This window comes from Vipera ursinii (genome assembly GCF_947247035.1).
Source record: "Vipera ursinii genome assembly, chromosome: 3".
Lineage (NCBI taxonomy): Eukaryota > Metazoa > Chordata > Lepidosauria > Squamata > Viperidae > Vipera > Vipera ursinii.
This window is the reverse complement of record NC_139516.1, coordinates 35,091,295-35,116,817: the sequence shown is the minus strand read 5'-3', so window position 1 is coordinate 35,116,817 and position 25,523 is coordinate 35,091,295. Positions and strand designations below refer to the sequence as shown.

The window sequence follows — 25,523 nt, the reverse complement described above, 5'->3', positions numbered from 1 at the left end:
TTATGACCTTTTTTGCCGCAGTTGTTAAGTGAATTATTGCAGCTCTTAAGTTAGTAACACAGTTGTTAAATGAATCTAGCTTCCCAATTGACTTTGCTTGTCAGAAGGTCACAAAAGGTGATCACATGATCCCTGGGACATTGCAACCATCATAAATATGAGTCAGTTGTCAAGCATCTGAATTTTGATCCCTTGACCATGGGGATGCTGCAAAAGTCATAAATGTGCAAAATGGTCAGAAATCATTTTTTCAGGGCCATTGTAACTTCAAACAGTCACTAAATGAATTGTTTTATGTTGAGGACTACCTGTAATATTAATTTACTGGAGTAATCTTGGATCTAATATTCAAAAATGATTCCTCCACTAGGAAATATCCTCCTCAGTGAATATTTAGAATCGGTTCTTACAGGATTATTTCACAATTACAACTACATTTATTATGAGAAGGCAAACATATTTCAGTTCCATTTATTAAATGAGTCACACTTTTTTCTGCTGAATAGCCTAAAGCAGGGGTCGGCAACCTCGGCTCTTTTATGACTCGTGGACTTCAACTCCCAGAATTCCTGAGCCAGCTATGCTGCCTCAGGAATTCTGGGAGTTGAAGTCCACGAGTCATAAAAGAGCCGAGGTTGCCGACCCCTGGCCTAAAGGGTAAAAGTCTGCAGTTCATTCCACATATTTTTTTAAAAATGAAACCTAATTTGCAACGTGATCAGAACATTGTCTCTTTAAATTGTGATCAGAACATTGTCTCAATTTACCAATAAAATTGGAATAAGAGGTTGTGAGATGGGAAAGGAATATTTTGAGCTATGAGGTGAAAGAGTTAAAGAATCTTTCTTCTCCTCAGTTCTCTGCAAGAATGCAAGCTTATAGCTGCTTTCAGCTTTAAAAATAAAACATTGGAAGAAGAGAATATATATTGCAGCATTCATGTGTAGTTAAGCCTTCATTTGATTATAAAAATGCTTTCTTACAATTTTGATCATATTTTCAGAATCTGATCTTAAAACACCGGATATGATACTTTTCTGTAAGTGTGCCAAGCACAGTCATAAAAAGGGTATTTGTCAAACATGCTATCACATTTCCAGCTATGCAGAAGTAACCCCCCACCGGGTTTAACAGTTGTTTCTCACCCACCCCCCAAAAATACAAATTTGTAAACTCAGATTCTTTTCTCTTATCTAACCTTCTGAAATCTCATTCCCAACTCCACTTTATTTAACTGCTTCCAAGATGCATGACCTATTCTTTATTATTATAAAAATAAATAGCAAACAACTACTTAAAACAAAAGGTGATAATCATAAACCTTTTACATTTTTATAAAGATTCCCAAAGAGAAATTACAATACAGTAGTATCTGTAACAGTTGATACATCATGAGATAGATGTTTGTTTGAATATTAGTCTTACTTGAAACTGAAAAATTGCAATGGGCAAAACATGTATAGGTGGTTCTTGCTTATCAACTCTGTTGTTTAGTGACCATTCAAAGTTACAATGATGCAAAAGAAAGTTTTATGACCACTGGTGATGTGATTGCCATTTGTGTGCTTTGCAACTTGCTTGCAGCAAGCAGAATTAATTAGAGAAGGTAGAATTAAAATCATAAGTCACAGTCATGTGAGGTTTCACTTAATGACTGCAGTGACTTAATGACCAAATGGGAGTGCGGTTATAAGCTTCTTGCAGTTATGTGATTTCTTCTTAGTGACTGCTGTGGTTGGTGATGGAGTTGCTGGTCCCAATTGTGATCACTAGGGGAGGACTACCTATATACACATTCAGGCACTAATGTGCAGAGAGTCCCAAATTGTGAATTCTATTTCTGAAAACACTGATCTTTCTTCTTTCACTCTATGGAACCTATTCTGGTGGGGTGCAATGTAGACTAGCCTCCCCGGGCAATGTGACTTGGTCACAACTAAATAACCTACACCTTCTGGCTGATGACCTCACAAGGATTTCCCAGCAAGAAGCAGCAGCATGTGTATGTATTCTGTAATGCCATATGAAATAAATAACCTATTCTGTTTTAGCTGAGTATTTTAAGCTCAATTCAGGAAGTTTCAGTGTCAGTCTTCTAACCTCATTCAGCTACCTTTGTGGTTATAATAGACATCATCATACTGGACTTCAGAATATACTGTATCATCATTAATCAGCAGGTCTGAGGTCTCTTCCTTTGCATCCAAAGCCCAAATTCAAAGCTGAAGGAAGAACAGTATTGGACAATGGAAAAATGACCATTAGAAATTAATCCGTTCACAAATATCAGTGTCCAAGAAGAACCATGCATGTGGTTACTACTTTAAGAGGGGTAGTTGTATCCTACCCACAGTGCTCCAAAGCAGATCCACTTTCTTTCGCATGTGTTTACCATGGATTCTGAGCCAATGGCCCCACTAAAGAGAGTGATCCCATCTTTCTACTTACTCATGCCTCTCAAGGTGAGATCAGGACCTTCAGAAAGGCTGGGCTGCTGCACATCACATGTCTCTTCCTTCTGAGAAAGGCTGCTCTTCTCTTTCTCACCCTGCCACCTGGTAGGCAGAAAAAGCACAACCAATCAATTTCTCTTCATATCCATAATATATCAGGGTTGTGCAAATACTTAATTTGTAAACAGTCTGAAGGTGATTCACTGAGTCATGAAATCAAATTTTCAAACTGAAGTAACGATTTATTTCAAATCAAAATAGACAGCTCTTAATTCAATTCAGACCAATTCAGGCCCTTTTTGTATAGGCGCACATGGGTTCAAATCAAATGATTAAGATTCTGATTATTGGATTTGGACATCCAAATTGAATTAGACTAATTTTCCAAATCAAATAGTTAATTTTAGTCAGATCAACTTGCTAACCCAAATCAACAATTCAAATTGGAGTGGATCCAATTTGCATATATATCTCCAACTATCTTAACACAATGCACATAAGTGTTATAACTATTAAACCATAGTTCTGTCTCTTGCCTGGCACCTTTATAAAGAAAAGACCAGGTTCTTCTAGGAGGAACCAATTTTTTTGATCTAAGGTGCCAAGTCACATTATCCAAACTCACATATCACATATGAGTGCAGTAAATATTTTAATTGAATGAACTAGCACTGGCATATGACAGCTGTTGGCATATATCAGAGCAATTCTGAAATTGTTATGATACATATATATCTCCATGAGCATATAATCCAATATATGCCATTAGGATGCCATAGCAAGCTATCTACTGTGGTCAGGCAATAATGCTATCTGAGAACCTGGAGAAGCAATAAAATAAATAATTTTGCTACAAGCACTTGTCTGTATAGATCTATTCAAATCAAATTCTTAACAAGTCTCACTGTGTTAATGAATTTGGCTCTAAGTGATAGCTTGTTTTTAGTGCTAGAGTCTAAAAATGGAGTTGTTCTTCTCCACCTTGGCTCAGATTTTTTTTTTTTGTATCAGTCAAATGCTAAACTTTCTCAAGAAAACTAGGGCTAAAAGGATGATATATTTCCTATGATGCATCTTATTTAATAATATTTGGATAACAGAAAGCAGAACTAGATTTTTTTCTATTTACCTTTACATAGAAAACCATAAAGGCAGGATAAAAATCCAATAAATAAATAAGAAGATACATCCTAAGAAAGATGCATCTAGGAATACATACCCGGTGACACTTACCTATAATGAAAAGGGGCAACGGTAGCCATAATGGGATGGTTGTGCTGTGGCACAGAAGAAAAACTGATGGGTGCTGTATGTAACACAGGTCCCTTATTAAGGCTGCTTGTATCCAGTGAGATTGTTTGAGGATTATCTTCTTGCTTAGATGTTCCATTTTCCTTCCAGTTGGATTCTGAGGCTGATTGACCTTTTGCTGGACAGCTCTGAGGCCTCTTTGTGGTAGATCCATCTGAAGTCTTGGGCATTAATGTCTCATTATATAGATTGAGATATGAAGGGCTCTTCCCTGGAAGATGAGTGGTCTTTGTAGATTCAGCAATTGTGCTGGGTTTTCCAAGGACCTTCATAGCAACAAGACTGCTATTACTTTCACCTTGTTTAGAGGTGTTCTTTACTTTCTCGGTTGTCTGAATAACAGCTTTCCTCACAGTTTTGGTGGTTCTGGAATTGGCCTTTGGTAAGCCCCAGGGGTTACTGTAGCCAGACACCAAACCTGAACCATGCCCAGAGTCCATCTCCTCTGTCTCACCATGGCTCCCAGATATGTCTGTTTTCTCTGGTCTAGGGTTTGCAGCAGCTGCAGTCTTAATCACGAGCTTCTGTTTCGATCCTTTAGGAGCTCCACAGGTTGAGCTTGCCTGTGCCTTCCCTGTCCTGGGAGATGATATTCTTGGTGAGGAAAATGCTCCCACACAGTTCTGTTTAGGGGGCAGTTTAGGAGATGCTGCCAAAGTATGTATCTTGCTGTGAGATGCAGCTCTGGGAATAGGTATAGAGGAGGCATAATGGCTGCGTCCAGCTGCATTCACATTGGCTGTTCCATTCATCATCAGCAAAACGTGTATGGAGGAAAATCAATCTGAGAAAACATAAATCAGAGAACATTAAGTCTGGCGCGTCAGAGTCAAACCTGTTCAGCACAAGGATGTGTATATCTGCAAGTGAAAATCTTTCCATCCTTTTTAAATTTAGTTTAAATTTTACATTTCCATATTACTTACCATTAAGGCAAAAGATTGCTAGCTGCATAACACTGAAATTGCTATTTTCTGTCTACATAATAGTAAAATTAAGCTCACCATCATATATAAAGACAATAAAAATAGTTTTGGAGTGTGCTAAATTTAAACAATATTAAGGCGAGAATAGTCTTTGAAAAAAGCTTTTCAGTAAAAGATGAATTGCTAATAAATATTTGAATTTGAATTATTTCAATAAACAAAGGTCATTTAAATCAAATAAAGTATGGTGTATTGATTTCCTTCAAACTGTCAGTTAAACTATTCTTCAATTTTATAAAAATATCAAGCTTTTCCTGATTTTATACAGTCCATCAAATTAATATAATAGATTTACTCCTATCTGGTTTGATGAAAAACAGCTCAAACATAGTTACTATATCATTTAGCATGATAGATAGAAGATATAAGAAACTAACACTTCTCTCGGCAACTATTGGTAAACTGCTCCAGTGGTTTATAAGCTGAACTGAATTATGTAAAGAAGTAATATTCCATTTGGGTAACAGCATGCTAAATCTGGTTTCTTTATGATCATACTAAATAAATATGAGGGAATCAGTTCTTGAAAATAGCAAGACTATTACTATGTGTAGATAATTTACAATTAGATTCATAGTCTAATAATAATCCTAACCAAGGACCTATGAATTATTAAGGAATTATTATCTGTTCACAACAATGTGAGATCATAGCTGCCAATTCTTTAGCTGGTGTGGGCCTTCATTTGCATCAAGTTCTTCCCAAGAACCTAGAAAGTTGTAATATATTGGTATAATATATGTGTGGATTCAAGCAGTGTGGCCTGTGCAATGACAGATAGAATATTTGTCATTGTGCAGATTTTATAGGTGCTGTACAAGATATTTTGGTATGGCACCCACTGTGCCGATAACCACCGGGACCACTATGGTGAATTTATGCCCTCATCTCTCAGTTTCAATTTTCAGACCTTGATACTTGTGATTGTCTCCTATTCTAATATATCCTGGTGTTTCCATACCATTTATGCAGATTTTCCTCTTTTCAATCAGTTGCAAAATTGATAGGTTCAGTAATGGTTATAATCAATATGCAGGACTGATTCATATGTTCTAGTCATGCACTATGACAGTTCTCATTCAAGCAGAAGATATTGTACATAAGTACATGCATTTTAAAAAGTAAGAATTGGACAAAGGAAATGGATATTGCATACCTTTATAATAGACCACAAAAGATTCAGCTACAAAGTTTGAAGGATTCTCCATTAATTCTCCATTTATTATGTAACGGTCTGATTCTTTTTATCTCTTTCTATATTCTAAAGTATTTTAACCAGCAATTTACCACTGGAGAACCATTTATAAATTTGGACAACACACGCTAGCTTATCTTTAATTTCCCATTTTTTTTCTTTTTGTTGTGTAAACTTGTTCCACTATTTAAAATTTAATTATATAATACAATATTAATACGCACTTTATTAGTATGTAATAGTTGTAAACTTTGGCAGCTTCTTTTTTCTTTCATTAGAAAAAGAGACAGAACTAGAGTTTCTCCTTTGCTGCTGCTCGGCTTAAATGCCTGGCCAGCAGAGATTAACAGGCTCAAATCTGCACATAATTTGATTTGTTTCCCAGCTGTTTTTGAATTAGCAAAGGACTATAAAAGTCTTATCATTCCTTAAAAGAAAAATAACTGCACATGTACTGTTGTCAAATTTGCAACAGGGAAGGAAAATACGTTGTCCCCAAACAATAGAAGTGCCAGAAAGAAAGATTTTAGTCTTAAGGTAGAAAAGAATTTGGCAAACATATCCAGAATGTGAGATTTTTACATTCTACATACAGGAAGGAACTACTTTCAAACTAAAGGAAGGAAATAAGATTATTTATAACATGTTATTATGGGAACACTAATGGGAGGGAGGATAAAAGGTGTTTGAGTGGCTTCACTAATAAGGAGATGTTCTGAATGTTATGGAAAACAAATATATTACAACTATTTGTTTTATAGACCACTTTTTTCTATGATCTCAAGGCAAAATACACAATGCTTCCTTCTCCCATTTTCTCCTTGATAAAAACCATGTGAGGAAGGTTGGGCTGAGAAGAATGAGTGGCCTCAAATCACTCACAGCCTCCCAAGATGCAACTGAATCTCCATCTTCCTGACCTTACAGAATTAGGATTCGGTTCAAGGTTCTGTTGGACACATGCTTATATTTTATGAATCCCACATGGTTATTCAAGACTTGTTTTATACAATGTTATCATTATATGTTGGTGCTTTACATTATATATAAAGAAACAGATTCTTGCATCAAGGAGTTTACACTCTAGAGCTACTTCATAATGTTAATATTGTCAGTGTTTATACATTTTACAATTGATATGAAACACAGCAGTCAAAATGTACTAAGATTTCTATTACTAGCTGTTACCCAATAGAAGGGACACGGTGGCTCAGTGGGTTAGGACGCTGAGCTTGTCGATCAGATGGTTGGCAGTTTGGCAGGTCGAATCCCGAGTGCCGCATAGCAGAGTGAGCGCCTGTTACTCGTCCCAGCTTCTGCCAACCTAGCAGTTTGAAAGCACGTAAAAATGCAAGTAGAAAAATAGGGACCACTATGGTGGGAAGGTAACAGCGTTCCGTGCGCCTTTGGCATCTAGTCATGCCGGCCACATGACCACGGAGACATCCTCAGACAAGTGCTGGCTCTTCGGCTTTGAAACGGAGATGAGCACCAGCCCCTAGAGTCGGAAACGACTAGCACGCATGTGCGGGGCAGCCTTTACCTTTACCTTTACCTTACCCAATAGATAGAAGTGCACTGACTTCACTATTTCCAATAATATAATATTGTGACAATTTTTACAACTCTGGATAGAACAAAAAGGATGCTTATCAAATTTGCAGATACTATCAAGTTAGGAGGATTGATTTATACCTCAAAGGACAAAACTCATAATCCAATTATCTTGATCAGAAAAAAAGGTTGATATACACAGTGACACATACTAGGTCTAGCATACAGTATGTAGGAAAATGGGGGCAAAATTATGGAAGTTTGGCTAATAGCAGCATATGCCCAAAAATTCTAGGAGCCTTAGTAGACTATCACTTCAATATGAACAAGCAATATAAAGCTTCAGCAAAGACATATGTAATCTTAGGCTGCATTAACAGAATAATGGAATTTATAGTATATGATTTGAAAAGAAACTAGATGCTTTAGAGCAGGCATGTCAAACTCGTGATGTCACGTAACGTCGCGCAACGTATCTAAACTTTTTCCCATTGCCGAAAATGGGATGGGCGCGGTTTCTCCGTGATGCTCCGGCCCGCGGGCCGGCAGTTTAACACCCCTGCTTTAGAGTATGAAGCATCCGATGACAGTAGGTATATCAGTATTCATATTTTATTATTTTATAATTAACACTCCTATCCCATTTTATTCCAACCAACTTACAGCTAGAGCATTGTGCCCAGTTTTGAAAATCATACAGTACTTTTACAAGGGACAAAGAGCAGATTCAAGAAAGAGCTATCAGAGTGATACATTATCAGGAAACTTAAGTCCAATATGGAACAATTAAAAGAGTTGTTACACATAATCTGCAAAAGAGAAATGTGAGAAAAGATATAGCAGCACAGGACAAAATAATCTTGTTCTCCATTAAAACTGTAATCAGGACAAGAAGTAAGAGGTCAACATTAGTAAATAATTCAGAGTGAATATTAGAATTTCAGAGAGTAAAGCAGGCGAGCAGCAGAATATGACAATGATAGAATCCACTAACTAGAATTTTTCAAATGGAGGTTGGACTAGATTTTACATTAAGCACAGCAAAAAGTATCAACTCCACAGAAATCCAACACCATATTCAGTAAATAATTATCAGCAGGAGCATCATACTTTCAGTGCAGCTAGAAATAATAATAATAATAATAATAATAATAATAATAATAATAAGAAGAAGAAGAAGAAGAAGAAGAAGAAGAAGAAGAAGAAGAAGAAGAAGAAGAAGAAGAAGAAGAAGAAGAAGAAGAAGAAGAAGAAGGGAACTACATCAGCTCTCTTCCAGTCCTTTGGTAGTTCCCCAGAGCTCCAGGATCTTTGAAAAATGTAGTTCAGCGGTTCTGAGATCATATCTGCCAGTTCCTTGAGAACTTTGGGGTGTAATCCATCTGGACTTGTTTTACTTGAATCAGAGAATTTAAGCTGCCACTAGACAACTTATTTTTCTTTTGTGTTTTGTTGTGTTGTGTTGATCAACATGGCTGCCCTCAGGAATATCTGTCCTGTCACTCATTCTAGTCAAACTTTCTGTATTTCTGATAACTGACACATGGCTGGGGGAACAGTAGATTCACCTCACACTTAACCTATACAACTATCAATCCTCATATGTTGCAATTCTATATGTGCAGGAATGCAAAATTCAAGTTGTATTTCTCACCAGATGTTTGCTGACTAAAACATCCTTTTTCATACACAAGATCCTGTATTGCCTGCCAAATTGTTACTCTGCAACTGGAAGGCAGACTCACCAAAACTATGCTTATTTATGTCACTAAGATTTAAACATTTCTGGTAATCAAATCCTCCCCACCCTATTAAACTTCTCAAGAGTATAAGGAATTTATCAATGGCTCCCTAACAACCAAACTATACTGAAGAGAAGAAAAGAAAGAGAACTATTTTCTACATTGTTCTTATTTTCCCTTATCACTATTTCAGACTATTCCTCCAGCTGCTATCTTGGCTCTCAGCTGGTTCCATCTGGAAGGGCAGGAAAGAGAGTTAATTCCTCAGAGGAAGTTTACTCTGGATTTTATTTTAATGTTTTTTTCCCATGATACTTCAAGGACACTATTCTCAGTAGCTCATTTCCATGGGAAGCTGGCACCACCCTGGAAGAACAATTCTGGAGAAGATACATGTTACAGAAGCTAGTTTTCACAAATGTCGACATTAGTATCTTCTCCAAAACAGAGAAATTGTTATGTCTTGATAGTTCAGGATAATGTATTTATTTATTATTTCAATTTATATGGTGAGCCATCTCAAATCCATGACTCATGAAAATGTTACCAAGTTGGGTAATGAAATGTCTGTAGAAAAACAACCAAGTTCAGAGAACACCAGGGACTCCACATCCTGAGCTACATATATTCTCTAATATTGGTACAACAAATTAACAAGAACACTGAACCAGCTTTGCCATACATCCAGATCCCCAAGCAAGCCAGATAACAAAGCCACATCCTTTAAGTCATTGTGTAATGCCAGCAGGGCTACAGCACTGAACTAATCCTGAGGGATTGTGTTCCAAAGGACTGGTGCCATTTTCAGACTCAGGGAAAAGTTTCTTCAGAAGGTTTTATTTGATTGGGTCTTACTGAGTCAGCATCACAATTCCCACGGAAATAACAATATATTAGCTAATGCTCTATGAAACATTGATTATAGTAGCAAAATTATTGATATTTTGAAATTTGTGGTATCTGAAGCAGAACATCTAGATTCAGTCACAGTTTTATTCCATATAGCATCAACCTTGTTAACTATGTATTCAAAATGGGCAGTGATTGATATTTATATATGTGTGTGTGAGTGCGTGTGTGCAGTGGTGGGATTAAAATATGTGAAGAACTGGTTCTCTGTGTGGATGCCACTTCCATTCTGGGCCTGGGCAACAAAAAATTAGCTACCAGTTCTGCCAAAGTCGTGAAAATCAGCTGAATGCCACCACTGTGTGTGTGTATATATGTATATGTATATGTATATGTATATGTATATGTATGTATGTATATGAATAGATACATACTTTCTTTTAAGAGCAGGCAACAGAATTTCATTTTTAATGTGGTCCAGTTTGCTCACAATAAAAAATGACAATAGAGGTTATCTTATCTTATCTTATCTTATCTTATCTTATCTTATCTTATCTTATCTTATCTTATCTTATCTTATCTTTTATCTTATCTTATCTTATCTTATCTTATCTTATCTTATCTTATCTTATCTTATCTTATCTTATCTTATCTTACCTTACCTTACTTTACTTTACTTTACCTTACCTTCTCAAAATAACAGACTTCAACCAATTTGTTTGTTTAATCTAGCTGTGTAATGAACACCATTTTATACTCCAAACTTTATACTGAGTTCTTCCTCAATAAAATATTGGATATCATTTCATGTGATAGGTCCATTATCTGACATTATACATTTAAATGCTTTTTCTTATCTATTCATATGGGTTTTCTTGATAAAATACAGGATTTTTTTAAAAAATGTTAACTTTCTCCCATATAGTATGAAATAATGCCTTTGCTGTGGCCATAAAAGTAATCATCCACCTCCAGCATCTTCTTGTATCACTGATGCCCAAAAGAGAGTCACATGTGTTTTAATTGGGCAGTTGGGATGACCTTCAATCATAGGATGTACTGGCTGGAAATCTCTACTCTTGGCATGCATTGCCAGTGCATTCCCTTGTTCATCTCACTTAAGAAGACCCCAGCCACAATAAAACAGCATAGTAGGACTTAAGATGGATGTAAACACATAGAAGAAAGTCTTCTAAGAGTCTAAGAATTCCCTTATTTTCCCCTTTCTCCAAAAGAGATGCCAAATGGCACCAGTTACCACTCTTTCTCTGAAATGGACTTTCTCTGCACCCAATTTTTGACATCTCTTCTTGCTGTTTAATATTCATTTTTCTCTTTATCTCCATTTATTTCCATGCTTCTATGGCAATGGAGCAATTGTGCCCTTAGATGAGATAGAACAATTTTTGAGAAAAATCTATAAATTGTTATTATGATGGTTGGCTTTGAAGGGGTTTCAAGCTCCACATGCCAGTCTTAATGCTTATTTTTTACCCCACTCCCTACCCAGAGGTCTTAATCTTGAATGAGCAGTATCACAACATGAAGGAAGAGCAACTCTCTAGAGCAACATTGATGCTAATAACAAATGACATTGGGTAACATTCTGTCCAAAGCAACAGCAAGCCTATGCTTGTTATGTACCTTCCCCCATCAATCTACTGAAAAAGAGCCAGCAAGAAACATGCATAAGTACTTTTTATAGTGCAACTATTTATATAAAGTGTTGTGAAAAGAGGTGATGACTAATTTATTTGTTGATTATGTTAACCCTATTGCCTCCCCTTCTGTGCATCACTGAATGCTCTATGCTGGAGTTTACAAACATTGAAAGTAATCTCATATATTAAAGTGCCATTATTTTAAATAAGCAGATAACAAACAGGGGTTCCGTGTGGACCAGACAAATGGTGTGGGTTTTTTTAATCCAGACATTTTGATCTCTTTGGAGCACAAATAGCTAAGAGTTACTATGATTTTATCCACAGACAAAAAGTGTGAAATGAGAGCCAAATTGAGAATGTGTAGGATGCAAATATGGAGATGTTTTTAATATTTTAAAGGTGACACACAGCTGTTAAAATAATGAAAGAAAAGGCAGCAAGCAAACAAGGAACTGTGGATACATATTCTGCCTGCAGTCAGTACTGCATCATTTCCAAAAATTACGAATAACAATAATCAGCACTCTATTTTCTTCTCATCTGGAAAAAGAAACAGAGGGAAGTAGGCAGGCATAGGCTAAATTCTAATAGAAATTCAGTTATCAGAAAGTGCAGAGTGAGCTTTTTCATTTTCAGTCACCTACATTGGTAGTGCTGAAAGAACAGCTCCTGTGGGGTATTTTCAAGACATTATCCCAACAGTTAAAGGTGGTGTTTTTTTTCTAAAACCACATTCAAACAATTTGCTGTATGAAATACCTGTTGATATTTCCCAACTTTATGTTTCATAAATTTGAACCTTTTTTATTCCTGTAATGGCTGATGGAGTAATGGGTGTTTCCCAGAATCTACTTTGCATTAGATAAACAAAGAAAAAAAAGAAACTAAAATTATTGATGAAACAAATATAATTTTAAAAAGCTTTCATTTATCATAATAATTTCAATAATGAATCTAAGCAGCTTAAGATAATGGACTGGGACTAGCCCTTGAGCCACTCAATTCTAATAAACTTATTTAAAAAAAAGAAACACAACCTAGACACATGTATATGAGTAGCTTATTCCTGAAACATTTGCTGTCCTTCCAGGCTGTTTGTCACTACTGTGTCCACAATCACAGGTTCATAAAAATTATTGATTTATGTATGGTAAAATGAATGCAAATGTCCCCTGGAAAGAGAATACATTCCATTCTTAAAAGCTGCTTCTGGTTAAGGGGTTAGTTTGGAAAGCAAGGAAATATGGGATAAAAATCATTTTACATCTTATCTAGGATTTTTAAGGGAAAAAAAATCAGAGATGGGGAGATGGGAATTAGATGGTTCTTCATGTTCACATTCTCTGGAGCTTAGTGATTTGGAAGCAGAATGAAGCTGCAAAGAATCTTCTTCTGTTCACACAATCCAACCATTTAATTTTTCCCTATGGCTGCATTACTAAGCTCCAAATGAGATAGTGCAATCTTGGCAAACCCAATAGCAGCTGTTCATGACTTGGTGGAGGTGTTAAACTGCAATCCTGTAATTTCCTGTCATCTGGTTGGGAATTATTGCAATTGTGGCTCAACATCAGGTGAGCAAAAAATGAGTCGTATTTCTCAAATATTCCTATGCTCAACAATCTGTGAGTTTGATCACACCATAATATGTCAGTGTGCTGTGCTGAGTTTCCAGCATCTTGGACAAAACTTGGCATATCCATCATTTCATATCTTCACCTCCACCCCTTGATTTGTGGGACAGCTGTGATCTATTTATTTTCATTAACACGGTGCAATTGCTTTCTCTTTTAGTTAATTGGAAGGGGACCAAGTGAGATCAAACCATGGAGCCAATTATCTAGGTCAAGTCTGTATTGGGGAAGGCTTAGCAAATTAGATTTCATTCTCCTAGAAAAGTGTGACCCAGCACTAATAGGGACTCTTGCACAGCAAGTCTTTGCTTTGCTGTTCTGCTGAAAATGTCATTCACTAATTGCATGGCCTATATTGCTGGTAGATAGTTCATGGAGAATAAGATAGAGCAGGGGTGTCAAACTGCTGGCCCGCGTCATGGAGAAACCGTGCCCATCCCATTTTCGGCAATGGGAAAAAGTTCCGATACGTTGCGTGACATCACGTGACGTCGCGAGTTTGACATGCCTGAGATAGAGCAAAACCACAAGGAAGTTTTTCAGTATTTTTCATGCAATGTTTTGTTTTCAACAATAGAAAAATATTTTGAATTAAATTTCTTGCTAAAACTGGGGGGTAGGAGATACAATCTTCACATAATGGAACCTAATCATTTTCACTAGCATAAGAAAGACAAATTAGCACAATATTCAAATTTTACTTTGCAGAAGATCCATATAAACAATAACTATGAACATAGACCATGGTTTGATCAGACAGATTAACTGGAAAAATTTAAAGGAAAAAAATGTTTCCAGTATTTCAACCCAAACCGGAGAAAGAGGAACAAATACATTCAATTTGCCCTTTTTAAAAAAAAATTATGAAATTTCAACAAGGCAGCTGTTTCCTGCAAGCTGCTCTTCATTTGCTTAGTAAGGCTTTAGCACTTGCAGCATTGATCTGTAGTTATTACTTGACTTTAGATATTTTTACTAAATTAATCTTGATTTCATTTTATGTATTTATTGTACAACCTGCACGTGACATTCAGAAAAACCTCCAAAAGGCAACTGGACTTTCTTGGTTTTTTTTCCTCTTTGAAAATGTTTTACTTCTCCTCCAAGAAGCTTCTTCAGTTCTAACTGATTGGCGGGGAATGGAAGGGGTTATATTCTTTGCAGTCATCTGGTCAGTAGCACTCTGAGGGTTGGTCATTAGCTCTCTGAGATTGAGAGTTTTTTGGATGAGAAGTGAAACGTTTTCAAAGAGAAAACCAAGGAAGTCCAGTTGCCTTTTGGAAAAAAGCATCTTTGAAACAACCATGATCGGAGTGATTGAGAATAGACATAGACTTCAGTTCTGTTTGACCACCATCTGGAATGCTGAATTGTCATTTAAAGAAATGGTGAGACTAGATTGGTGAGACTTCCAATCTACATTTTAGTTCCTTCCTCTTGTGTAGACATGGCCAAAGAAAGTTTATCAGATTCAGTCTTTATATTTCTCATCACTCATCAAGAACCAAACTTCTCATTTATTCAAAGCCAATCTGAAACCTTTTACAAGGAGAGTTTTACACAGATGAGCCCTGGGTTACTCTCAGTCAGTATGATAACCAGGATACAGAAAAAGGAAGGCTGCATCAGGAGTCAGACTCACTTTCTGTCACCTCTCACTTCCAGGACTAAGGGAGATCACTATGTTGCATATGGAGACAGGTCTATGACAATTCGCCATGGCCAACTCACCATAGACAACTTGCCACGGCCAACTCGCCACACGAGCTCTCCACAGCCAACTTGCCATGGGACAACTTGCTGCAGGACAAGAGTTACACTAATATCAAATAGATATTATTTATTTATTTATTTTATTGCATTTATATACCGCCCTATTATAGTGGAATAGAATCATTAAAGAAAGGAGGCAAAAGGAGGGACAGAATGAAATGTGAATGACGAAAATTAAAACATGTTTTATTTATTTTAAATAATTAAACTGAACTGTTAAATTATCCCATGGCAAACTGTCCCGTGGTGAGTAGCCCGTGGCAAATTGTCCCACAGCGAGTTGGCCGTGGTGAGTTGGCTATGGCGAGTTCTCCCATTCCGTATGGAGATGACCTTTCTTAGGATGATTTCTCACTTTCAAGGAATGTTACCCAAAAGCAGTCAAGCAAGAAGGCCATATGAATTATTATTAATAGGGTATTTCAGGGCAACAATATTCATTCTAAGCATATATCTACCATTAGCCTAATTTAGAAAACCCAAGTAGCTGGTGAGACTTTGGGCTAGTCAGTCTCAAAGGCTGTACTGCAGGGAAAAGGTGGGGGAGAGAGAAAGCTATATATGCCATTTTGAGCTCCTGAAAGGTAGGTAGAATGTAAGTCCAATAAACAAATAATCTCATCTTTTGTTTAAAAATTAGATTTTTCCTAATGAATTTTTGTTACTAACTTTATTTTCATGTTCTATCTGTTTAACATACTTTATAACGAACTTAATTCTTACATTTGTCTACCTGATTACTTGAGAAGTAGTGTTTTCCTTTCAATGAGTATTAAAGGTTTCAGGTTTTGCAAGTATATCTTCCTGGTTTAAATAACAGATAAATGTTTAAACTTCAGAAACCAGACTTTTTTGGGGGGGAGGAAGCTCCAGTGTAAATAAGCACAAATATTATATAATATGTTAATTTTGTATTGCAATAATTGCAGTAAAAAATATAGTCACACCAACTGAAACTCACTTTCTTACCTATTTCCAAGACCAACATGTAACATTTGTCCTTCCGACAACCTTACTATGCTTGAATAGTAGGAATAGCTCTCCTATTGGCTATTAGACAAGAAAAGAGATGCTTTAATAACAAAGATGATTTGTAGCCTTTAATCAAATCTCAGCTGGTGGCAGCATCACCAGCAAAAAAAGGACATGAAATTTAGAAAGTCAAACTGAACTTTTCCTGGAGGCTGAGCCATATATTTTTATGCAATTCTAGAAATGGTTTGTCATTGCTTTTTTTCAGGATCCTCCATCCCATTTTCTAGTTGAACCAACTTCTCTATAATTTTCAGATAGTAAACATCTAGATACTAATCAAAACTTTTTTAACTTTCTGATATTTGCCAAGGGCAAATTTTATTTCCTTTTTTGAGTGTGTTATGTGATGTTTTCTGTCCTCTGAATCCTAAGACAATGCTGTAAACTCAAAAGGAAGTGGTTTCTTTGCTGCTTTTTGTGGCTGTGCCATGATCAGAACAATCTGCAGGCTGCTAAGTCAGCAATCTTCTTTCTCCATCTCTTCCGTTGTGGGCAGCACTGGGTGTGTGCTGCTTTGGCCCACTTAACTACAGTGCCAATTAAGACCTGGTCTGCTTTCTGGCCTAGCCAACTGGGCAAGTGCCAAGGAGCTTTGACTATTTTCCCAAGGAAGACTGCTATCACCACAGCAACCACTAATTCTATGAATGGAGCTAGGACCCATATCCGTATGCAGCTTGCTATAAATCAGAGAATGTCATAGGCATCTGGAACAAAGGGCAACTGAGGAAACCCAGAAAGGGTATGATAGAGCAGAGGAATGGTGCTTAAAGAGATTTTATGGCAAAGGAAAGAGGCCAGCCTTTCATACTTAAAGCTTAAAATATCCCAAACTGTATGCCTAGCTGAATTTTAAGCCAGTGGATTTCTGTATCTCATAATACACATTTTCATTTTATAAACATAGGAGATTTAGATAGTTAGGCCCTTACTTTTTGGAGATCAATATTGAAAGCCCAGATCCTCAGGCACTCCCAGTGCTTTTTTTGTAAGAGAAAAAGGTGCCAGAACTCAAACATGTCATACAACCCGCCTTGCCTACCCTACAAGGTTCCATCCAAAAAAGGTGCCGGAACTCCGTTCTGAGCGTTCTATGAGGAAAAAAAGCCCTGGGCACTCCTGAGACATTTTCTGTGCCCACACAGAGCCCTCTTGGAATACAGCTGTTAAAAACCTGGCAGCCTAGTTTTCCATTATTTTAAAGTAGAATAAACACAAAAAGTATTGCATATGTTGTAAAATGGTTTAAATAGTTTCAAAAAAAATCTGCCCACGCAACCCTGCAAAGCCCAAGAAAGTACAGAAAATCCTAGCCATCTCTCTCATGGCTCCACTCAGTAAGTATTGTCATCCCACTCACTGAATCCCAAGTCCTATACAAAAAAGTTGATCTTCGAACCAGAAAGATTTCCTATCTTTTCTGCAGTACATTATAATACCACTACGTAGTTTTTCAGCCAGTTTGCATGTCTGGAAACTCTTCCCCATTTCAGCTAAAAATGCAAACTATAAAAGCATGGCTCAAAAATCAGTTACATCTTTTCACCCTTGGCCCAAATTCTGGCTTTTGTACTGAATTTTATCTTGCTATGATAAGATTTCTTGGAAACTCAAAGCACTCTTCCCCTCTCTCTTGCTTCTGTAAAACTTCACTTGGCCTATTAAACCGATTGCCTCTTATGGATTATAGATATATATTTTTCTCATGGCCCGCATGGCTACCATTGCTTTTTCAAATCCTGAGAAACATTCATAGAACACAGATCAGGAAAGATCCCTGAAGGTTATCTACATCTGAACTATGGAAAGGATTTACACCAATATTCAATGTCAGCAGAGAGAAGTTAAAACAGCCTTCCACTACCCACTGCCATTTGGCCATGTTGGTTCCCCCTTACTGCCACACAAACACCAAAACTGGAACCAAGGTGCCAGGTTCATGAGTGGTATCTTAAAGTATTTCTTATGTACGTACATATACAATTAATACCAACAATATTAAAGGACCTGGACATAGGAAGGATTTTTCTGACCATCATTTCTCAATGTTCATCACAGCCCCATCTGCTCACAAGTAATCAAATGCAATCCCAACTGAACCCACTTAATATATATTCTTTATTTTGTAATGAGAAGGAGCTCACAGAGTCCTTTTTCTCCTAATTTAAGAGTACATCCTTTTTCCGAAAGCTGTAAACAGTGATGACAAACCAAGGAAAGTGAATGAGAGCTCAAAATGAAGAGGGTGTTCCTCTCGGTAAAAGAAAGTCTGTTCCAATCAAATTAGGGTGATCACGGTTACCATATTGGATGTATGAGTTACATTGCATCCTGAACTTCTACGCATAGTATCCCTGGGAATCTACTTAGACTAGGAGTGATTTAGTCAATGGAACTTCACGATGAACCTGTCTTTACACCTGGCTCTCTTTCACATCCAAACCTCAGTCCTTTTTATGGGCTTGGAAATAAACCATTTATGCCAAGTTCTTCTGATGTCATGGAGTAGAAAGACAGGATAACTACTGTTACGATAATAGCTTTTCTAAGAGAAGGATGGAAGAGCAGTCTTGGAGTAAGTACACTTCCAGACAAACCTTAATATTTTCCTTCCAGTAAAAATAACTTTAAAATACACACTCAGGTATTAGGAGCAAATAGCATTCATAAAAACGACATACATATAGGAGAAAAATGATATATCAAGGCTCAACCTTCCCTTTCATCTCCTAGCACATTAATATTTGTTGCACAGTTGATCCAACCCAGTTCTGATCCCAAACTTAGATAAAGCATTAAGATAGTTGGAGTAAGGACCATTTCCTTTAGGTAACAAAATTAGAACTTGACTTAATCTAGACTTCCAGATTCTGGACCACGTGCACAGAGTGTCTTTTGAATCCCTTGACATCTCATCTGTCACACTAGCCTGCTCACAACAGGAAATATAAATTACTCAAGAAAAAACTGTTGTTGTGCAACTGGCATAACATGCATTTCATAAACACAGATGTGATCAAGGGAGAAAGCAGTTTTTGAGGGAGAAAAAACTTCTAAATTAGTCCTTGCCTAGGCAACAACCCTGATACTGAGTTTTATAAACCACAAACCTCACACTGCCCTCTTGGTCTTTCAAGGATGTTTCCTAGTACCAAGATTGTTTACTAAAAATCCACACAAACGTCTGTGAATGATTTTCTTAACAGTTCTTTCATGCACTGTATGAGATGGGGATATTGTTACTGTATGTTAAAAAAAACCTGCAAATCAATCAGAATGTATTGCATTTCTAATGAGTTTCAGGAAACATCATCACTAACTCAACCCAGTTTTAGACTTGTTAAAAATTAGAATTTCAATACATTCACTATATATTCAGTAAACCTACCTGTCACCTTCCACTTATAACAATCTACTCAGCAATTGGTTGGCCTCCTAAAAGTTGTTTGTTTTTAATTTCAGTCAGATTCAGGCAGCATATCTAATGTCTGAAATGATGGGAATGGCTGTTTAATAAAGTCTGGAGGCTGTGCATGACTCACAAAGGTGGATATAAAACACAAAAAGAATTAGTTTTACAAGGTCAATCAACTCTATCTTGAAAAGAAGAAGAACTGGGCCCAGAACATTAACTATCATTGTACCCTATGCAAGTGCCTGCTAGACTAAAAGAAAAGTACTCCTGGTGTTTAAACTTGAAGCTAAAAGATAATGGCCACATATGGAAAAAATGAAGATCCTTTGGAGGCTCCTAAAGCAATCTACATAAAAAGATTAGCAACAACTTGTCAGAATTCTGACAGAAGCCAAAGCAAAATAATCTGGTATATAAATGAGTGGATTCTTCCAGCAAGGATCAAGTATATGTGTGATGACCCAGGGCACCGCACAGAAGCAATTCAGTCAGCTGGCAATGTAAACAGTCCTTTAACTGCTGCAAATCTCCCCCCAAAGGCTCCCACATTTGCTGGCAAGCTTTCAACCAAAGCATACACACACACCTTTCAGCCAACTCTGGCTGAAGGAAGTTTCAATACAGCCTGATTAGTATACAAATGTCCTCAAGGCCATAAAGATAACAAACAAAACAAAACAAAACATAAGCTTAATGAGTCCGTTTGAATCTCAGCTTGCCTGAGCAGTTTGCAAAGAGAGAATTCGAAATGCAGTCTGAAATTGTAAATCAGGAAATCCACGTGGTCAGCCGGTCCAGTAGTCAAGGTGTCCAGGTTTTCCAACAAAGGCACAGAACAAGAGCAACAATACACAACTTTCCCAAGATTCAATGTTTGTTCCCAACAAAGTCCCCACCCCACAGTGGCTCCTTATATCTCAATCCCCAGGTGTTGCCTTGTGGGGTGGGGCGTGATGCTCTCCTCCTAAGTGAGCCTGCCTGTGTTGTTCCCTCCTCCTCTCTACTCTCCTAGCTCTCAGATCAGGTGGGGGTGGGCCTTGCTCCTCACCTGAACTCTGTCTCCCCTGTTCCAAACCTGAAGGGCCCTGGCCTGCCTCAGCCTATTCTTCCCCACCTCTCCCTGGGCCTTGAAAGGGTCCTGTTCCCACTCCATTTCCTCCTCCAATTAAGCCTCAGACAGAGGCATGACAATATGAAAGAATCAAACACTGTTATGGTGATCTCTGAACCAGCAGGAAGAAAGCCTTTGGATCAATCACAAATCACTGAAAACTTTCGATTTCCAGGGAAGAATGTAGAGCCAACAACTGTGGCTAAAAACAATGGACAATGAGTAGATTAGCTTTGACTCCTTTGACTCTCTTTAGACAAAGAGAGGATGTGAGATCACTCAAGCTGTGCTCCATATTGTTGCTTCGCAGAAGGAGACTGCGAAGCAGCAGTTTCTGAAGGGAGAACCAGGAGCCAAGAAGGGAGAAGCAGGAGCCATGGTAATATGCCATGTTGCTCCAGGTGTAATTGGAGCCTTCAAAGAACATTAAGTTCACACTTTTTTTACTAATTGCTTTTCAAAAATTAGCTATTAACTACTTGAAATAGACAGATCCCTTCAAAATGACAATGCTGGAAACACCAAGTAAGTGTCTTCTATTCTTAATATACATAAAATAGCTCTAATATTTTAAAATGCACAGCAAAAAACAAAGCAAGGTTTTGGCTATAGACATTTTTAAACAGATTAAGTTCTCTAAAAATGTTGAAATATTTTATTTTGAATATTACAATTGATTCTAAAGAATTTTTTTTGGTAGGAAGCAAAAATTATTTTTGATATTACAGACATAAAAAGAGACATAAAGACATGCAACTTTATAATGGCATTCAGAGACATTTTCGAGCAATTGCACTCTCAAAAAATTTTTGAGAATGTGAACAAGAATTAATTAGTAGACACACAGAAAAAAAACACAAATTGGATGAGGTTATAAAAAAGAAAAAGGAAATAAGAATAATAATTCCAGAGAGTAATTGGAATAATTTCTTCTTTCTGGACTTATAAAAGAGGCTTTCTAAAGTTTTGAAGAGATTGGAGACAAGGATCAATAACCATCTAAATGGATTAAAAAGCAAAAATTTCAAGAAGGAACACAAAGTTGGTTTATTTGATCATGGGGGTGTGATGAAGAAAGGCCTCTGCCGCCGCTGTGCAATAGCTGCATCTGCTGCTAGAGGTGCTTTCCTCGGTCCCCTTCATGGCTCTGCTCACATGGGCATGGGAGAGTTATATCAAGCCTGTTGGCATGGGCACTCCAAAGACCACATTGCCGTTGTCCAGCCCTGGTATAACTCTCCCATGCCTGTGTTGGCAGAGCTGTGAAGGGGACTGAGGAAAGCACCTCCAGAGGTGGACATGACTGTTGTGCAGCAGCAGCAGAGGCCTTTCACCTTCACTCCCCCCTGGCTCCAAATGGGAAGCAGACAGCACAAGGCAGGTGATGGAGGAGGAAGAGAAGGCTGTCACCAGGCAGATGATCTGCAGGGCGAGGTGAAGCAGGGCTGGCAGGGACCAAAGAAAGCTCCTCCAGTGGCAGACGTGGCTGTTGCATAGCAGCGGTGGAGACTTTTCGCCATCACTCCACCCCCCGGCTCTGAAATGGTGGAGTGGGTCCATTTAAGGGGACTGAGCCTCCCCTTGCCCATCCTCCATAACATGGCAGTCTGTCTTGGGGAAGGAGTGAAAGGGAAGTGGTGGGCGGGGACCAGGTGTGGGGCATGTGGGGCAGCTCCAAACCTCTGCCACCTGTCTTGCCTCACCTCGTAGTGATGGCACTGGCCCGCTGGACACATCCAGCGGGCCATCCACATCCCTCCGCCTGCCAAATACCCACCAAAGCCATGCAGTCTCCCAGTCCTTTGGCTGCCCCTGTCTGTTTGTGCTGCTCTCCTCTCATGAAGGGCATGTTCTGCCGGCACTGCCGCTGCCTCCTGAGTGTCTGTCTTGGGAATCTCTGTAAGCCCCTTGCAGCCACAAGCAACCAGATGGTGGGATAGAGTGGGTGGGCAGCCATATGGCATGTCCAGCAGGGGCCAGGCCAGTGGTAGCAGTGCTGCCACTCACCTGCGCTATACGGGCTTCAACAGGCCAGAAACTGAACAGAAGATAGAGTTTGGTAAACCTTTAGAAACAAGCCAAATTGGCCCACTTTAACATGTCTGTCCTGGTTAACTCCACTAATAATACAGGAGATTCAAAATGACAGAGCACAATTTACGAGTACAATTTACAAGCACAATTTACAACAGTACAGTTTCTAGATATGGTATCTGGGGCAAGACTAAATTTGCACAAGAAATAGTTTATCTCAGAATATTTTGTCAGCCAGCAATGCCTCCTGCATCCTGCTATTCTTCAGATGTACTCAGTAAAAGTACCCCAAGGACAGCCGATCAGGGAAGTCAGGATTAGTGTCTTTCAACAATATCTAAATTAAGAACAAGAGTTATCCTTGAAATTATTTGTCTCTAAACACTGACATTTTCCCAGTTTCACTCTGCTTTGCAAATTACGGTAACTACTACAAATCTAGAATGGTGACTCTGTGGTTGCAAAACATGATTTAGTCTACATGGAGCATGTTGTGTGAAACCAGATTATAAACTTTGTTACTAAGTAACTAACTTTATTACTAAGTTTATAAACTTTGGTTATAAACCATATGGCAGTTTACAGCTAAGCCTGTTGTGCAAAACCGGAATTAGTCTACATGGTGCAACAAACCATCACTTTCCACAGCAAGTAGACACAATGTGTTTCTTAAAGTTGTTTAATTGAAAATTGTGACGACTTGCTTAGAAATTTTTTATATACCTTATGCTAATGTATAACAATTTGGGCATGCTATAAATAATAGAAAACCCTGCTAGAAGAGCATGTTCTGTTCTATATCAAGAAATAAAAGTATGAACATAAAAGTGATGAAATTCTAGGAGCTGTGAATATATACACACAGAGATACAAATGTTTGAACAAAAGAATTTGGGAAAGATTTTGGAGAATAAATGTTAATAATGCTCCAGGGAATCTCTCAACTGAACTGGGGCATCATAAACTTTCATTTGGAACAGTACAGGCCTGGCTCGTCTTACACTTTTTGGCTGTTTTATTTCACACAGAAAACATCGCACCTGCAGCCGCTCTACAAATTACTTGGGCAACTCACTTTGGCGGGCCTCGGAGGAACCGTCCATCTTCTTTCCTTCCAACGGGCTTCCCTACCTGGCTCCACGTGAGGGCAAAGAACCTCCCCAAGCCGAGCTCTTTCAGGTCGGTCTGCCTCTCCCGGCTTAGTGCTCTCCAGCACCTGCTGGCTGTGGATTAGGGAAGTCAAAGTCTACTTTATATCTGGCAGAAGGAAGGCCCTCAATTGGGGAAAGCTAGGCAGCAAGCCCCATTCAATACCTGACTCCTGTCACCTACTCCCACTGCCCCTGTTGAATTGGGGCCAAGGGGACAAAGCCCAGAGATCCCTTCCTGTCTCTTACGCACCGAGCCCCTGTGGTGTCTCCTGCCCTCTCCCTTCGCCCCAGCTTGCTCACTCACTCAGGGCATTGTGTGGCATGAGGAATCCTTGTGACGAGGAATGGCAAGTCTGTGGGTTCTTCGGCCACAGCCCTTACAGCCGTCCAAAGTAGACACTCCCAAGGGAGTGTCTGGAAGCTGGTCCTCTGTTGATTTCACACAGCAACACCTGGATGGGCTTTGGTGGCTCTTTATGGATGTTGCCCCTCAGGAATGTCTGAGTGAGGCTTAAGCACTCATTAAACTCTTATGGGCGAAATTCAATCCAATAGACATTGACTGTTCTCCCCTCCTGGTTAACACTCTTAGTTCAGAAATTCAAAGTATGGAGTCCAAAGATGTTTTTTTAACATAAAGAGTCTCAGTACATGCATAACTGTGTTCCAAAGAGAGAAGGACCTCTGAACCCCAGCTTGCATCAGAGTCCATGAAAATAATCAACATGTGTAATATCAGTAGGAAAACCCATTTTTCTAAAGTTTTCATTTCTTTTTCCTGAACCACATTAAAATAGTTTCATCAATGATTTGGATGAGGGGATAGATGGGGAACTCATCAAATTTGCAGACGACACCAAGCTGGCAGGAATAGCCAATACTCCAGAAGACAGGCTTAAGATCCAGGAGGATCTGGACAGACTTGAACATTGGGCGCTATCTAACAAAATGAAATTCAATGGTGAAAAAATTAAGGTTCTACATTTAGGCAAGAAAAACCAACTGTACAGGTATAGTATAGGGGGTACCTTGCTCAATACTAGTAACTGTGAGAGGGATCTCAGAGTCCTAGTGGACAATCACTTAAATATGAGCCAGCAGTGTGCTGCAGCTGCCAAAAAAGCCAACACAGTGCTAGGCTGCATTAACAGAAGGATAGAATCAAGATCACGTGAAGTATTAATACCACTTTACAATGCCTTGGTAAGGCCACACTTGGAATACTGCATCCAGTTTTGGTCACCATGATGTAAAAAACATGTTGGGACTCTGGAAAGAGTACAGAGAAGAGCAACAAAGATGATTAGGGGACTGGAGACTAAAACATATAAGGAACTGCTGCTGGAATTGGGTATGTCTAATTTAATGAAGAGAAGGATGAGGGGGGACATGATAGCGGTGTTCCAATATCTCTGGGGCTGCCACAAAGAGGAGGGAATCAAGCTATTCTCCAAAGCACCCAAAGGCAGGACAAGAAGCAATGGATGGAAACTAATCAAGGAGAGAAGCAACCTAGAACTAAGGAGAAACTTCTTGACAGTTAAAACAATTAACCAGTGGAACAACCTGCCTCCAGAAGCTGTGACTGCTCCAACACTGGAAGTTTTTAAGAAGAG

General features: G+C 38.4%; 1 protein-coding gene across 1 annotated transcript in view; it reads right to left on the bottom strand.

Moving 5' to 3' along the window:
• The window catches only part of NAV1 (neuron navigator 1), a 247,801-nt gene that overhangs the window by 196,264 nt on the left and 26,014 nt on the right, over nt 1-25,523 (bottom strand). The window contains 2 exon segments of the mRNA XM_083360193.1: nt 2,449-2,555; nt 3,687-4,548. Coding sequence (XP_083216319.1) covers nt 2,449-2,555; nt 3,687-4,519 — 940 coding nt within the window. The 5' untranslated portion in view covers nt 4,520-4,548.